The sequence below is a fragment of the Henckelia pumila genome, chromosome 1 (assembly GCF_033568475.1).
Source record: "Henckelia pumila isolate YLH828 chromosome 1, ASM3356847v2, whole genome shotgun sequence".
NCBI classification, from domain to species: Eukaryota; Viridiplantae; Streptophyta; class Magnoliopsida; order Lamiales; family Gesneriaceae; genus Henckelia; species Henckelia pumila.
Genome location: NC_133120.1, coordinates 135,215,312 through 135,232,145, shown reverse-complemented (window position 1 = coordinate 135,232,145; position 16,834 = coordinate 135,215,312). Strand labels below are relative to the sequence as shown.

General features: G+C 31.4%; 1 protein-coding gene across 1 annotated transcript; it reads right to left on the bottom strand.

Moving 5' to 3' along the window:
* Positions 1-1,586: 1,586 nt before the first annotated feature.
* Positions 1,587-2,571, bottom strand: LOC140876331 (uncharacterized). Its single transcript, XM_073280270.1, has one exon. It carries the CDS (start codon positions 2,560-2,562, stop codon positions 1,666-1,668), a length of 897 nt encoding a protein of 298 aa, XP_073136371.1. The 5' UTR covers positions 2,563-2,571; the 3' UTR covers positions 1,587-1,665.
* Between the last annotated feature and the right edge of the window lie 14,263 nt (positions 2,572-16,834).

Sequence of the window (16,834 nt, the reverse complement as noted above, 5' to 3'; positions counted from 1 at the left end):
ATATAAGATATTATGTTATCAAATCAAGATAATTGATCAAAATTGGATGTTTTGAATGGTACATGAACTACAATATATTAATTGCACAATTAAATAAGAAAAAAACTCATATTAGACGATCTCACGACAAATATTCAATTTCGTGACATGAATCTCTTGTTTGATCTGAACCATAAAAAATATTTTTTCATATGAAAAACAATATTTTTTATTGTAGATATCGGTTGGGTGAACCCGTACGTATATGGATCCATCCACAAAAAAACTACTTGTAAATACAATGCAAAATTGGTACAAAAACTAGAGTACTGGGTTCGGATTGAAAGAATTAAAATTTAAGAGTTTTAAATCTATAACATGTACTTGTGCAAACTTTTAAATTTTTGAAATTAATGAAATTTCATTCTCTCCCATTATTCTCACAAAATATACTACCCAAAAAAAAAAGTTATTATGGACTTTTTCGTGTTTCTTTTTTTACAAAGTGGGCAGAATTAATTTAGGTTTGTTTTGATCCTAGAATTATTATGATTTAACAAAAAGATCTGATATATATATTGAATTCTTGGGTACTCATAGAGGTATAATAAATTTAATTTGGATTTTAAATTCATCCATTTCCGTCCAATTACAAATTTGATCATTTAGGGTTGGCTAATACATAAATCATGGGAAAGGGAGAGATTCATATATATAGCTAATTAACATTACTTTTAAAAATAAAATGTAGTTAATTAAGCACACGTAATCCTAAATATTTGGCACAAAATTCCTCTTAAACCGTTCACCGATCAATTTTATCTGACTGATCATGGCAAATATTATTTTTCACCTTAAGTATCAACCGGGTTTATCATAAATCCGTGAGACACTCTCGCATGAAATCTAATCAATATTTGATATATATAAAAGTATTCTGACTGCTATAAATTCGTACCTAAAGCAATAAATTCCAAACAACTTTCTTAATTAGTTAACTTCAACAAGACTGGGAATATAAAGAATCAATTTCACACTGAAGCAATGAAAAGTACAAAAGGGTTAGAGGAGAATACTCTATGGGATTTCATTCATTCATAACTGAAACGAATCCACCACATACATATATTTTGAATCTTCAGCCCACATTCAAATTTCAACGAGCGAGAATAAAATAAAATAAATCAAAAGTTTACATCCTTCAAGTTTTCAAGTTTTTGTTAGTTTATATATCAACATTAAAATACCAAATCTCTACAACTTCAAGAAAAAATAATCGACATGAAGAAATTATTGAAGGACACCTAAGTCTTAATTTTCAGGAGGCAAATTGTAAAAAAACACGAAACACGCCACGTACGTAGAATCAACACTCTTTGGAAATCTTTTATATATCTTTTATATATATATATATATATATATATATATATATATATATATATTCAATCAGATCATGAGTAAGTTTTATAGGAGTTGTTGCATTATATCATAATGTATTAAAAGATTATTAATTTTACATAAGATATATCGTGTGATCTTTCAACTTTTCACGAAGATCGTGAATGCATTGTTTTCCGTAAAACAAACATTTATTGAGCCCACAAAATCACTACTTTAAAAATAAATTCAAAATAAAATATATAATAATTTGTTTTTTTTAAAAAAAAATAATAAGTATATCAAATTTCACATGTTCTTACATGCATAGATCATTAATGAAAACTCAACCTTATCCTTGTCTTTCGGCACCATCTTCTCTTCCAGCCACAATCTATTCTCCATCCCACTTCTTGTCCTGAACATGAACACCGCACATCCCGGCCGCGAATTATAGAACCAGCCATGAACATCCCACATCAAATCCACCAGCAATCCGTCGAGGAAAATCGTCTGATTCCCCCGAAAATTCCACTGCAATCTCTTCACTCGAATCACCATTTTCTTATCGATGCAAACCGAGAGAACCGGATACTTAAGCCCTTCGTTTTCGCCACTGCAACGGATCAAGATATCGTGCCAAACACCGGTCTCGCAGAACTGAGCCTTGGTTGAGTAAAGGGTGTTGCCTGAATAGTGTTCTTGACGTGAGACTAACGAGAATTTCGCATCCCTTGCGGCGCAGTTTTTCTCGGTAGCTTCGTCTCCAAGAGCCAGAACTACTTCTGAATCCACCATGACTATAATATAGTATCCCTCAACTGGTTCAGGACCTGATTGATACTGTGCAGCCGAAAGATCCCACAGAATTTCGACTCTTAAACCCTGGTGTTCGAACGATTTGTTGCCTCTTAACTTTCGGAACAACCTTGAATTGGTGTTGAGCTTGAAGGGGTTGGATGAGTCTTGGCCAAAATTTATGTTGAGGCCTTGAAACAAACTGTTTTTGCACCATGAAACTGTGATTAAGACCTGTTTCTGAGTGGAGAGAACTGTTCTATACAAACAGGTAACATCGTTTTGGATTGAAGGGACCAAATTTAGAGATGGGGAGATACAAGAATTAATATTGTTTGAATAAGTAGAGCATGAAGTATCGGAGATTTGTACTGCGTATTCGCTTAAACAAGATGCCATTTCTCTCATTCTAGTGTGTGTTTTGGGCGAGAGAAACGAATCCAAAATAGTTTTATTTGAGGAGGAAAGGTATTGAAAATTCAGTTTTCTGACAGCCCCATGTACCCTATTAAATATGATTCCCTTTCCCAACTCTCGTGCTCCCCGAATTAGTATTTCATTTTTTTAAAAAAAAAAAATTAAAGTAAAACTTTTTATAGTAAGTCTCCCTTCAATTTTTAAAGATTTATATCTGTAAAATGTATCGTCTCGGACTATGCTTACAAGTAAAAATTATTATTTTTACGAAATTAACTCCAATTAGCATATATTGACATTATATTTTTGACGTAAAATTAGTATTTTCACTACACAATAGTCCTCTTTAATATATATATATATATAGCATATATTGACATTATATTTTTGACGTAAAATTAGTATTTTCACTACACAATAGTCCTCTTTAATATATATATATATATATATATATATAACTTATTAAAAAAAATTGATATTTTTACTAAGGTTCTAAAAAGCATGAAGTGCGTCAAAGCGTGGAGGTTAAGCTTCAAGATTTTCAAGCTTAAGAGAGCTTAGAACGAGTTTAAGCGTGAAAAAGCGTTTTCAATTTTTACTATAATTTTAATTATTTTAAGACAAACATTAAATAAAATGTTAGATTAACCATAAATATATTATTTAATAGATAATTCAAATTCTAAACTATAAATATACATATTTATAAAAATATTTTTATTTTAAAAAATAAATGATATGAAATCTTTCATTCTAAAAAGCGATCGCTTAATCGAGCTTAAGCGTATTAAATTTTAAACAAGATTAAGCGTCTCTTAAGCGAAATTTTTAGAACACTGATTTTTACAATGAAAAACAATATTTTTGATATAAAAATTAATATTTTTTATTGGTTCAAATAAAATCAAATAGGAGATCTCACAAAATTGATAGTCTCACGAGTTTTTGTGAAATTTATTATACATATAATTTTGTACAAATCAAATATATATTCGATCACACTTTGTATATTTATTATGTGATATCTTTCAATATTTCTAATCTACATAAGCGTGAGACCTAATTAAAGGGCCTCATTCATTATTTTTATTTATTACATAATTATATAGTTCATTTAAGTACTCATATTCCTAAAAAAGATAAATAAAAAAAATATTACAAGTACAAAATAATAAAAAATCAATTATGCAAAAATTGAAAACGCTAAATCATTCAATTAAATTAAATAAAAGAATTATTCGGAATATAATTATCTTACATAAATATTGTTAGGTCTCTTAGTTTTGGTGGTAAAAAACATCTCTTTGTTATAGAAAAAACCGTCTTTACATATATAACAGGTACTCAAGATCACCAGTCAAAGATGTCAGTTGCCCCAAAAAAAAGTCAGAACCATCGAACATATTAATCAGCTCGAAAATAGTTTTGCTTTCACTTTCAATGACACACAATGGGTCATCCTTGTTGTAATCGTTCAGATATCCCAATCTGATAACCGGTCTGCCTGTTCAAAACAGTTGAAGCATTAAAGATGTTGTCGTTAGAATTATTTTCTTTAAACTGAGTTATCAACATCTATATTCGTGCAAGAAAAGCTAGACAAAGAGCATAAAATTTGATGACATTATATGTTCAAGGCACAAATATTCAAATTTTTACCAAAAATAGAACCTATAGGCAGTCTGTAGTGACCCACTCCAGAATCACCTACTAATCAAAATTAAGCATTCAATAAATATCTTAAAGCACAATAACTCAATTAATAACCAAAAAAACTTAAACGATTCATGGCAAGCTCATAACTAGAGGAAGAAGAAACTTATGAGGTTTATGAATGTCTCAAGTGAATTCACACGAGAATATTTGGTTACTTCATTGCATGACATGACAAATTAAAAGAGTATAAGAAGTTGTCTCAGACTTTCGAGGAAGTCAAGGCAGAGAAAGCTAACCTAAAAGACAAAGTCTAGTGAATCTAGTTGCTTGCAACGAAAAAACTTGATGGTCTTAGGGTCAAGCTAAATCTTCCAGGGACTTAGAATGACAACATGATACGTATGTTCCAAGCCACTCTAAATGAGAATAAAATTAAAATTTGATTAAAGTAATCAACTTTTGAAACCAGTTTTCGGTTTTCTTGAGTAAGATGCATGAAAAACATAAGCAAGCTAGTGGAAGAACCGAATTAGACGTTGGTGCTAATGAATGCAGTCATACTAAAACTAGTACTCAATCGAGTTTGGATAAGAGCAATTATGAAATGATAAACTTTGTAGATCCAGTAAGATTTACGAACACATTGAGCCTACGATTAAAGCAAATAAAAAAGTACTCTATGAGAAAAAGGCTAAGTATAGAGGCATGGGCTATGTGGAATCTCATAATCCCATCCCTAGAAAGACCTAGCTTAAAGCAAGACCTCATGGGATTAGACATTGTGACCAGTAAATTCCCAGCCAGTATTGGAACAAGCATTCTCAATCCAAACAAGGAGTTTGAAACAGGACATCTAGACAGTACTTTAACAATAGGTCAGTTCAAAAGAGGTACAAATTAAATAGCAACGATCAAAGGCCTAGACAACACATGGCTAAACCTAGAACATCTTTTAGCACACACAAGGTCTTTTGACCGCTTGCATTTCTGGACACACGCATTGGTATACCTATGACAGTGATTTAAGTGTGGGTCCAGAAAGAGATAATCCGATCTAGACTCAAATAGATATATGTACCAAAGATACTTCTTTGTTTTGATGACATGTACACAAAACCAAAACGGTTGAGAAGTATACTTGGTATCTTGACAGTGGATGCTCAAGACACATGATAGGAAACAAAGAAATTCTCACTGAAATCATTGAAAGCAAAGGACTGAGAATCACTATTGGTGATGAAGGTTAGATATGTGGGTAAGGGTATGCTTATCCATGGTAATGTTATCAATAAATATGCATTTATTGCTGAAAAGACTTTCTACAACTTGATTAGCATTAGTCAGTTATGTGATAATGATTATTCTATTGAGTTTCAATAACACATATGCACAGTCAAGTCTAGCAAATGTGATATCATGCTAACACGTTTAATATAACAAAACACCTATAGGATAAAATAGAAAGATGATCAACTTGCCCCTCATACTTGATTTATTGCTCAGAGTGATAGACATTGGTTGTGGAACATATGGTTAAACCACCTTAATTTCAAATATATTGCCATCTTGAGTAATCAATATTTGGTCACCATTTTGCCCAAGGGTGATTTCCAAAATATAAGATTTGCACTACCTGGCAGTTGGGCTAACAAGTGAGATCAACTTTTAAAATAAGGGTTGTAACTCTGTCTTTCAATGCCTAGGGTTAGTTCACATGGACCTCTTTGGTCTTATAGCAGTAAGGAGCTTAGGGGGAATGCCATAAAATACAGTGATAGTGTGTTGGAACAAGTTTTGGTGTTTGACAAACTCCTTTAGATCATTATTCAAACTGGTTCACATCGCGAGATATAATAGATGCAGTAGAGTTAAAATATATAAGAAGCAGTCCAGTCAAAATATATAAGAAGCAGTCCAGTCAAATTATCTTCACCTGCTTTCATCCAGCTGAGGAATGAGTTCATACATCCAGTTCTATTATATATCACAAGTCTGATCAAGACTACTTATGTACCAACTGTTCAGTCAAAATGATTAAATGTCGAATGCTCAAACAAATTGATCAGGCGCCGACTGCTCAGTTCAATTTTTTTACACAGTCCAACTATCCGAATGCTTATTTATGAAGATAGAGCCGTTGAAACATCTTTATCAAAAGATGTGCATAATAAACTAAATATACGACATTTATTTATGAAGACATGCAGAAGATCAAGAGACATTTGAGAGAAGCATTTATGAAGACATCAAGACAAACATTTCTCAAAACATGTCTATATTTAAGAGGATGCTAACCAGATAAGAGATAGAGAGACACAACAGCTTACAAGCTAATATAGCATTCTTCGAGCACTTTACAAAAAAAATTCTCATCTGCTCACTTAGACCACTCATACAAGATATATATCAAATCTCCAAGGATCACAGAGGACGAAGAAAAAACTCCCAACTGATTACCTCAGATTGGAGAAGAGGAGTTATTCACCTGTTTGAATTCATTCAAAATGACTATACTTCATTTGTTGCTTCAGTATTAAGATGTGTTGTCTTATCTTGTATTGTGTTATAGGAGTTTCGATCTATGCAAAGGATAAGTCGTGCGATTGAAGTGAGTTGTATAAAAGACATTGTATAAACCAAAGTCTTCTAGTGTAACCTTTCCTGAGTGGAATAAGGTGTGACATAGTAGTTAAGTCTCCGAACATCCATAAACATATATGTGTCTCTTACATTTCAAGCCAAGCCATTCTACATACTTGTTATATCTATTAGTTGGCCTATTTCTGCACATATATCTGTTGGCTGATTAACATTGACACACGAGAAAAACTAGAGTCTAGTTGCTGTTAACAATTGTACTCTTTCTTGAAAATTCACGCATTCAACTGCTCAACTGAATATATTTATGTCGTTGAACTACTCTGCTTCTTTAAGTAAAGAAGCTTATTTCAAGCAAGAAATTGATCCTTAAAAGTGGTATCAGAGAAGTGTTTTTTCTCGTATCTAAAAATATTTATATGGCTACTTTTGAAGAGATAATAAAAATTTTCTAGAGCACAACCAAAGAAAATTGTACTATCAAGACCTTGGAGACATGCTCTACTGCCAAGAATATTTGGTAACAGTTGACCAGTCTAGGATAAAATGAGAAAATTGAGCAGTTCAAGATTTCAATGACAAAAGATATTAAAGTATCATGATGTTCAAACCATTTTAATGATGAAGAATCTTGTTATTCAGATATATCATCAAAATCAAAGAAGATAACAACTGTTTCATGGACAACAAACAACAACTTTCCATTAGTAGAAAGGTATTCAATCAATCATCTACAAGTTAACAGGTATCTCAGCTGTCCAGTATCCTAAAAAAATGATATTGCTGAAAGGAGGAACCAGAACCTCAAAGAAGCTGGTAGAACTATGATTGCAGATTCAAGTGTTTCTGAAAACTCTGAACTAATAGAAAACCATATGTTTCTTATTTCAAATTGTTCGACTGTAATTTATTCATCCACAAAAATGGCGAAACTCATTTAAATTTTTTTGATAACGAATATGATGAAGGTATCGCTATTGTTTACTAAGTGATTAGTAGAGCTTATTGATTTTTCAACAAGAAATTTCTTATAGTGTTGAAGAAACCATTCATGTGGTGTTTGATGTATCTATTGTATGTGCAGCTCCTGAGGAAATAAATTGAATAATTTTAGTCATAGATTGGAGAGCACTATTCTTGATGATATTGATCATGAGGACATTTTTGAAATCATAGTAAATTAAAATTTACTTTTTAAAATAACTCAAATTGATTGGCCAAATACGATAAAAAAAATTTGACGAAAAAATATTAAATTAAAATCATAAATATTATTGAAAATTTTAAAATTTGTAGCATATTGTTATGATCGAAAATGTGTGTGGAGAGGGGGAGAGGGGTAGAGGTGAATATACACTTTTAAAATTTTTTTTGAAAAAGCTTGACCGGTCGAGTGGGTGTTAGCCAATTAGATCAAAGTTCTCAACTTTTGAAGGCACTCAACCAACTTTTGAAAGTACATAAATAGTTAGATATATAGCTTTCAATAAAGCTCTATACTCAGATCATGGGTAAATTAACAATATAAAAGGAGGTAAATAACACGAGAGATATGGAAGTATGAAGATTGAATCCTTCTACGTATCATCTTCTTCTACTTAGAAAAGAATTCACTAGAAGACTTTGATTTTACAAAAACAGTAACAATCTACTCTAGTATCAGGACTTATCCAATGCCTAACTCGGAATTCTTAGTACACCAAAAGATAAGATTACAGTTTTTATCAAACTACAATAAACAAAATATCACTTGTTTGAATACTTAGATCCAAATTATCAAACTCTTCTCCATAAGCTTTCTGTGAGAAGCAATCGAGGAGCTTGGAAAAACCTTGATTGATCCTTGAAGATATAATATATTTCTGATAAGTGAGGGTTGAATTGAAAAAATATATAAAAATTTTCCGAGTACTCAAAGATTAGTGAGATTGCTAGCTTGGTAAGCAAGAGAAAGATTCAAATTCGCAGAGATAAAGCTTCAGTTATTTTCTCTCTTCAAGAAAACTCTATTTATAGTGACTTTTGCATGGAGAACCTCAATGTTCATTTAAAGATCATTAATGCAAAAGCATTGTTTACTTTGTCTTTTCTTCAAATGTAATACGCTTTAGTAAATGTGAGATTTGGCTCTTTCTAAATCAAGAAAGCAATGGCAGCAGACATCCTCTGATCATAAGCTCATCAGTAAGCATTTTGAGAAAACATTCTGATTATCTTGATGTCTTCTTGGTTGTGCATGTCTTGACAATATATATTTTTTGAAAAGTGAGAGACAACTCTGAACAGTGTGTAGCTTGAATCAAAAGACATCCCTTCAAGCCATTGTAAAAAATATGCTCGTAATGGTGAACGATTGAGGACTGTCTAAAGCAAGCGAGTAGATCTATACGGTGACCAATCGAGTGATTCTATTCTTTAGTACGACCGGGTGGGTGCCAATCATTTAATGCAACTAGGCGAGTGTTGTTCCTGGAGAGCGCTTCACTTCTCAGGACCGGACGAGAGATCTTCAAAGCAAGCGGCAGATAACCTATTTTACAAACCAAGACGGCAAGATCTACAATAATGAATTATTGTTTGTTATCACCAAAATCAAGAGATTTAACACATATAACTAAAACTCTTGAGGGCAAGTTTGGTGTGAAGGATTAAGGTGAGATTGATTTTATTAATAATATTTGTAGTTATTTTAATTTTATTTAAAATAAAATTTTAAGAGAGATTATTAAATTAGTTTTAATAAAGAACTAGCTCCGTAATATTTTTTTGTTTAATGAACATCCAAAAAATTTTAATTATTTTTATAATGATTTTGGGAATATTTTATTAATTAATATAGGATGAGGGCATTTTGGTAATTGCAATACAATTCATAAAAATAATTCATTATTTTAAAATCATATCAAACACTATATAATTTAATAATTTATCACACCGTAACGTTTATCATTATCATTCATTTTCTTATCACTCTTTTACACATCCTTAACTTATCTCATCACATGAACTAAGCGGTATCTCAAGGTAAATCTTATACAAATGTACAATAAATAATAAAAAAAAAGATTAAAATAATTATTTTTTTCATTAAAATATTTTTTAACAAGACAAAAAATTTGTAGTTTGAAAAGAAATAATTTTTAGAAGTATTTTGAGATAATTTCTTAATTTAATAGTGTTTGTAACCCTCTATATTATACTCTTCTTACATATAACATTACCCATTTTTAAATAATGGAAGAAAACTAAGTGGTGTGGACAGAATGAATGCATTAATATAATAATGGAAATAATTAAATTTATTTTTAATTATATGTATCTAAGATGCTGATTACCTTGGGATCGATGGTTGACTAAAAATATAAGGTCAACTGCCACACATCGTGGAAAAAATTTCTATTTTATGGCTATGAGGAATTCACAAGCTGATAATCCCCATGAAACACAACTGAAAGTTGTACTTTGAATCTTGACAAATGGGAATGATAAAATATACATTTTAAATTGAAGTAGTACTATTATATTCTTTTGTCAACTATATTGTTAAAGTATTTTTGATGTTATATTTAGATGATCTAAGTACTCAAGTACATGTGAATTATATGATCCTAGCTAATATAAGTAATTTATAAAGTAACAGATATAAAATACCGGTTTGAAAAGATTATATAAATCACCAATATCGTTATTCTATTTGTTACTTCTACGTAACTCATGCATGTATACATGTTGGGTAAGTATGAAATTAAGGTTATCTAATGCCCCAAACGTTATTATAAAGTATGGTCTAAAATTTTACTTTGAGTTCAGTTAGATGAGCAAATTTTCAAATCTTCCAAGTTTCTTGGGTAGGGTCGTTGATATGAGAGTCTGCACACATGAAAAATGGTTAAGGAGCACCGAACATGTTTCGTTACCCTTCAATGCTTAAGAAACTTCTCCGATTATGAATACAAAGAGAAAACAGTGCGATATGGTAGTGCTAACTGAATAGTAATTATGTGTGTGTGTTCCAAATCACATATTCTACCTGGTATTTATAAGAGAGAACTAATTACCTTGTTGAACCTGAAATCTTATAAGAAACGGAGCCAAAAAATAAACAGGGGGTGGCTAAAATTTTTAAAAAGTCAATGCATAAGCAGAATGAAAACCTTTTTTTGTCTTTTGTCTCGCAAGATTCTCAAAGAAAGACACAAAATAGAGGCATAATATATATATATATATATATATATATATATATATATATATATTAATTGGGCCAAAGCAAAATAATTTACATACACCATTCGGCCAATACGTACGGAATTCAATTTAGCCCAAGCAGAATGTATATATATAGTAATTGAGAAATAATTATTAATTGAGCCCAAGCTAAATTACTAATTAGATAGGGCCAATATGTTTTGTTTATTTTACTTGCGGAAGTCAATTTAGCCCAAGCAAAATATATCGTTTGTCTCTAGTGTAAAGTTTGGGCTAATGGCACAATAAATATATATAAATATATATATATATATATATATATAGGGTAAACATGATTAAAGATTAATTAATTAAACAAATCAAGTGTTTAATTGAGTTTAGAACCAAGGAATATTTCTTTGGAACCACCGAAAGACTCGGAAGGTCCGAAGTATAGTTCAGAAGCACATAACTAATCATGATAAAGTTATGAAGCAGAGGGTCGGAGACTCGGATTGGAATATGATCGATGGAAAACTAACACTTAAATTTGCTATAAATATCTCTCAGTTCCAGTCGAAATAATCGCAAGTGCACGATTCAAGTTATAATAAAAATGTACTGAGTACGAGTATCGTCCTCAGAGACTAACAATAATAATTTGTTTCTTTAATTTTTAACTACACAAAGTATCGAAAAGTTGATTTTGAATTCTATCTAACATTTAATACTAAGAACTTAATGTAAATAAATATAAGTTTCACAACCAAGAAACCAATTCTCACGACTGAAAAATAACAATTTGAAAAGATTTTGTTGGAATTTTGGTTCACCTTCCCCCTAATTGAACTGGACGATTGGAACTTAATTTATGCGCATAAGTTTGACAGAAATTTCTGAAACATTGACACTCTCTCTCGAGGTTATGCCAAACTAATCAAATCAATGAAACAATTAAATCTATCTAATTGTTTATCACGACTGATTGCTTTGCGTTCTATGAATTCTATAGCTTTCAACCTGGTGGTCTATGGCTATCAACATGTACTAAATATCATATCTCTATGCATATTTTAAGTCCATGGATTCTATCATTCGTCCTAACTATGAACCCATATCTCGACAGCAATTCACAATTTACGAATCTATTTCAAGGGTAGCTAATCATCAACATAAAAAAAACACATGATAAAATCAATTATAAACATAAATCAAATCTCAATACATCCGGTGATTCAATCACACTACAGTGTTTCGGGGTTCGGATCCCCTTGATTCCAACAAAATAAAAGTTTAGCTACTGAACGTCATTACAAAATTCAATCTAAAAAACGTTTAACATAAAAATTCAGAAAAGACGAAGAGAAAAACTCCCAACGGAGATGAGAAAACTTCAAACTCTTAGCCGCCGTCTACCTCCTTCTGTGCACCTATGTTCATCCCTTAAATCTATGGAAGGAATTGTATTTATAGTCCCCAAGAATCCTTCCCGAAATAAACTCTCCAAAATATTAAAATTCCAAATCTGCGCATCACGCCCGAGAGGTAGAAAAGTGTGACGTCCCGTATTTTAAATGAATTTAATAAAAGAGTTGCGGAAAAGAGTGGGAAAATTTTTTCTTTACTTAAAATAATACAGGGAGTGCATCACACTAACTCCAAAAACGTTTAAAATATAAATTTATAACAATAAAACTCGTGAATGAACGATCACGAAGTCAAAGAAATACCGATGCAACCCTACAACAAATATCTTCTAAAATACGACACGTCAAAACCTACTACTAATATTTAAATGGGATAAGGTAATGTGAGTTATTATAAAGAAACTACTACATCAAATACATTTCAAATAATCGAGGAGCTTCTATAACAAATATCAAACTGAAATGAATATTTAAAAGACGAAACATTTGAATCCCTCTAAACTCAGCATTTAAAATACTGACAATGAAAATAGTTAAATCTTTACTTTTAAATATCGTGCATAAATATTGTAACAACATTATGTAAATAAACATATGTAAATATTTTTCTTAAAAAACATCAGAGCTTCAGAACTGTAGTGCCATGCAGTGTCCTCGCCAATTGGACTCTTCAGCCATGCTACCAAAGCTTTTTAAACCAAAACTGCTAATTATCTGCACCATTCAAGTATAGTGAGTCTAAAGGACTCAGCAAGATTAAAATATGCATATCGATATCATTATTGCTTCAAAATACTTTAAACTTAAAATAGCTTGAACATACATAACATGATACCTTGAACTTGAGGAACTTTTAACGTAAACATCATGGAACTTTAAACTTGAAATCTTGAACATGAACTTCAAAACTCTTAAAAGATGCAAGGAACTTAAACATGGAAATCAACTTACTTAACTTTAAATCTTGAAAATAGACTTCACGCATATTCTCAAAACATTACCATTTCATTCTTAACTAAACTTTTACACTTAACATCTAATAAATAAAATCATGCAATTTGGACAAACATTAAATCATGAACATAAACCATGAACATAACATAGAAAATTATCATTTTGGGGTGATGAATTATGTGAAATTGTGGCAACCGTCTTAATGGGCACATTCATCTTTTTTTCCTGTTGATCAACAAGCATATGGCACTAAGCCTCATAAAATTCATTCATTCCTTTTCGGAGGCCACTCCGGAGCTCATCCCGGAGTACCTAACCCGTACATTGAGCCGTATTTGGAAAGGCCCCTCCGGAGCCCAAACCGGAGTACCAGTCCCGTATTGCCACCACAAAGACACATAAAATATCAAAATATTTTCATGCATTAACATATCATATCATGCTTCATTTTAACATCATTCATTCATGCCTCATCATCTTATCGTTTCATCATAACTTTCATCATTCATCATATTATTTCATTCATTATGAAGCATCATTGTTTCATCGTAACTTCCGACATAACTTTCCTTTCATGAACATAAAACATTACTCAATAACTTCATGCATGTCATAGATGATAAAAATCATACTTTCATATTGAACATAGGTTTCATGAATGAAACTTAGACATTACATGCATCACATAACGTAATCGATCCACGTAAGTCGTTCTTTTTGTTCTTGACTTAAAACTTGAAATTTTTGCATAGAAACTCTTAAATATATTTTAGAAACCTTAAAATATCATAACCATGAATTAAGAACCCAAAAATCAAAACTCAAGAAAATTAATTCGAAGCTATAGCGCTCCAGCGCTCAACGAACGGCGCTGGGGCGCTATAATTACGCATTGGCAGCTCTGCTACACTGTAGTTTCTATGCATTCCCACTGATATTTCGAGTTCTTGCACCCAGAATTTGAACAAGTGGTAAACATAAAAGGTTTAGCTCTTGATCTTGTCTTTCTAATGCCAAAAACCTCACCTTAATTGGATTTTTCAATAAAACGTTATGCGCATTCTCCAAAGGTGTGTCAATGCCAGAAATTCAAAACACTCGACACAATTCTGGGCGATTTTGGCCAAACATCCAAAACGATTTTGACAAAACTCAAAACATGAAAGTTGTAGATAAATAAGTTATCTTTCCAATAAAATTGGCCTCATATAATTTGAATCAGTACACTAATTTTTATCTTCAAAATAGTAATGAATGTCGCTAATCAAGGACAATCCAGCACATGCAACATTTCAAAGCTTTAACTCAAACTAACTCAATACTTCAAAATATGATATTTTCTACTACTCTAGCTATATAATTTAAATAAAACTTCCCTTGAAACATCAAGAACACCTCAAAACTTAAAAGAAACATGTATCTCTTGAATCAAATTCAAGAACATGACAAAAACGACTTATGCTTCATGATTTCATACTATCACATAACATGCTCTTCAAACCCTTAAAATCAAAACTTCATGCTCTTGAAATTCTTGAAAATCATGCATACATATCTCAACACACATATTTTCATATCAAAATAAATATATTTTGAATGGTGGTTTCAAAACCTTAAAAATTTGTACTTGCCTTAGATCTTCGAAGAACGGAATCAACATGGACCTGTAGAGAACTAGCTTTACTTAAAACGAATCGAGACATTCTATAAAGGTAGTCGAATGAAGATGAAATCCAAGAGGTTGTTTAGTTGTTCCTAAGATCAAGACAACACTTTTACATGGTGAGGAGACACCAAAAACCAAAGACAAAACTAAGAAGAATTGCAGCAGAAATCAAGTGCAAAGGCAGCTTACAAGAAGGCTTTGATCTAGGCCGAAACATCCACCAAAAATAGCCATTCATAGTTCAAATCGAAGGTACGGATGTAAGGAAGATAACCCTTCAAACGAATTGATGTTTCGCCACCGAATAAAGAAGTTATGAGTACAATTCAGCAGCTGCTCATAGGGTGACAAGTTGGAGGATGGAGGTTGAGAAAATGGAGATGGGAAAAGAAGATGATACGTATGGAAGGGAATAGAATGAGATAATAGGTGGGGGGGGGGGGAGACAAGGGACAAGATATTAGTTGGGATGGGGTAGGGGAGGATAATGATAAGGGGCGGTGGTTGAAAATACTACATCAAACGTAGTCTGTTCGACTCACCTCAAACTCGACTAAAAAGATTTTTCTCATTTTGATGATTGAAATAAAATCATATCAATATTATACTCAAAATACTCGTAGAATTATTTCCTACGATCTCGTGCGTAGGCTAGTCTCGTTTTCTCGGTCTAGAATCAATTTTCATAAAATCATTTAACTCAACAAATAAACATATATTTTAATATATGAAACATCAACTTTTAAATCATTTACACAACACATAAAATATATTTAATTGATAATAAATTTTAAATCATGAATAATAAAATACAATAACTTAAAATTCATTTAAAATTCTTTTAATAAATCATGAATATATTTATGAATTTCTGGATATTACAATCTACCCTCCTTAAAGTAATTTCGTCATCGAAATTTGACTGATCAATCTCCAAAATTATAAAATTTTCTTCAACTAATCCATATAATCCCACACTTACATGTCTAGTTTCCAATATTATTGTCTTATAAATCAACAATCTGCTGCGCACTCTGATAAAAATTTATCGTTCTTATTTGCAATTCTAATCTTATCAAATCAAAACATATCTGTTCGAATCTGCCACGAATCCGCTTGAAGATTTAATTCAGATCGAAACATATCTTTTCATGTCGGCCATGAATCTTCTTTAAGACTTAATTCAGATCACCAAAATCCTCAAAATCTTCAAACACTTGATTCCTACTCCCAACGCTAGCTAAAGGTCAAATAAAACGGTAACAAAACAACTTGGTTTCTTCTCTTTTCACCTTATAAATACGATCACTCAAACTTATTTTTAATCACACTCAACTTATTCTTTCTCTCGCAAGTTATTTCTCCAAGATCTCGAAGAACAAGATGAGATTTGCAATATTACTCCTTGTAACTATTACGATTATCCTTCTCATGTACCTTGTATTTACCGGTGAATATCCACCTCACGTTTTTTCTCTATTCTTGAATTTGCTTGTACTCGTTGTTCTTCCCTTATATTGTATTATCATAATGATTGAAATTTACTAAGATCAACCAAATTCTCAATTTCATCAGTTAAAACTTATTATTCAAAGTATAAATTTCGAAAATAAGCTTGTTCCAATAAACTTAATCTTGCAAATCTCATCTTGTTATCCAAAGAAACAATCATCGAAAACATTATTTTTCAACGAATCTATTCCATACTGTTTGAAAACGGTGATCAGATCAATCAGAATTGATACCCGGTGCAGCGGAAGTTTAAAAATTTTATATG

Coding starts and splice junctions, on each gene's coding strand:
- LOC140876331 (XM_073280270.1), bottom strand. CDS start 2,562: ATGAGAGAAATGGCATCTTGTTTAAGCGAATACGCAGTACAAATCTCC.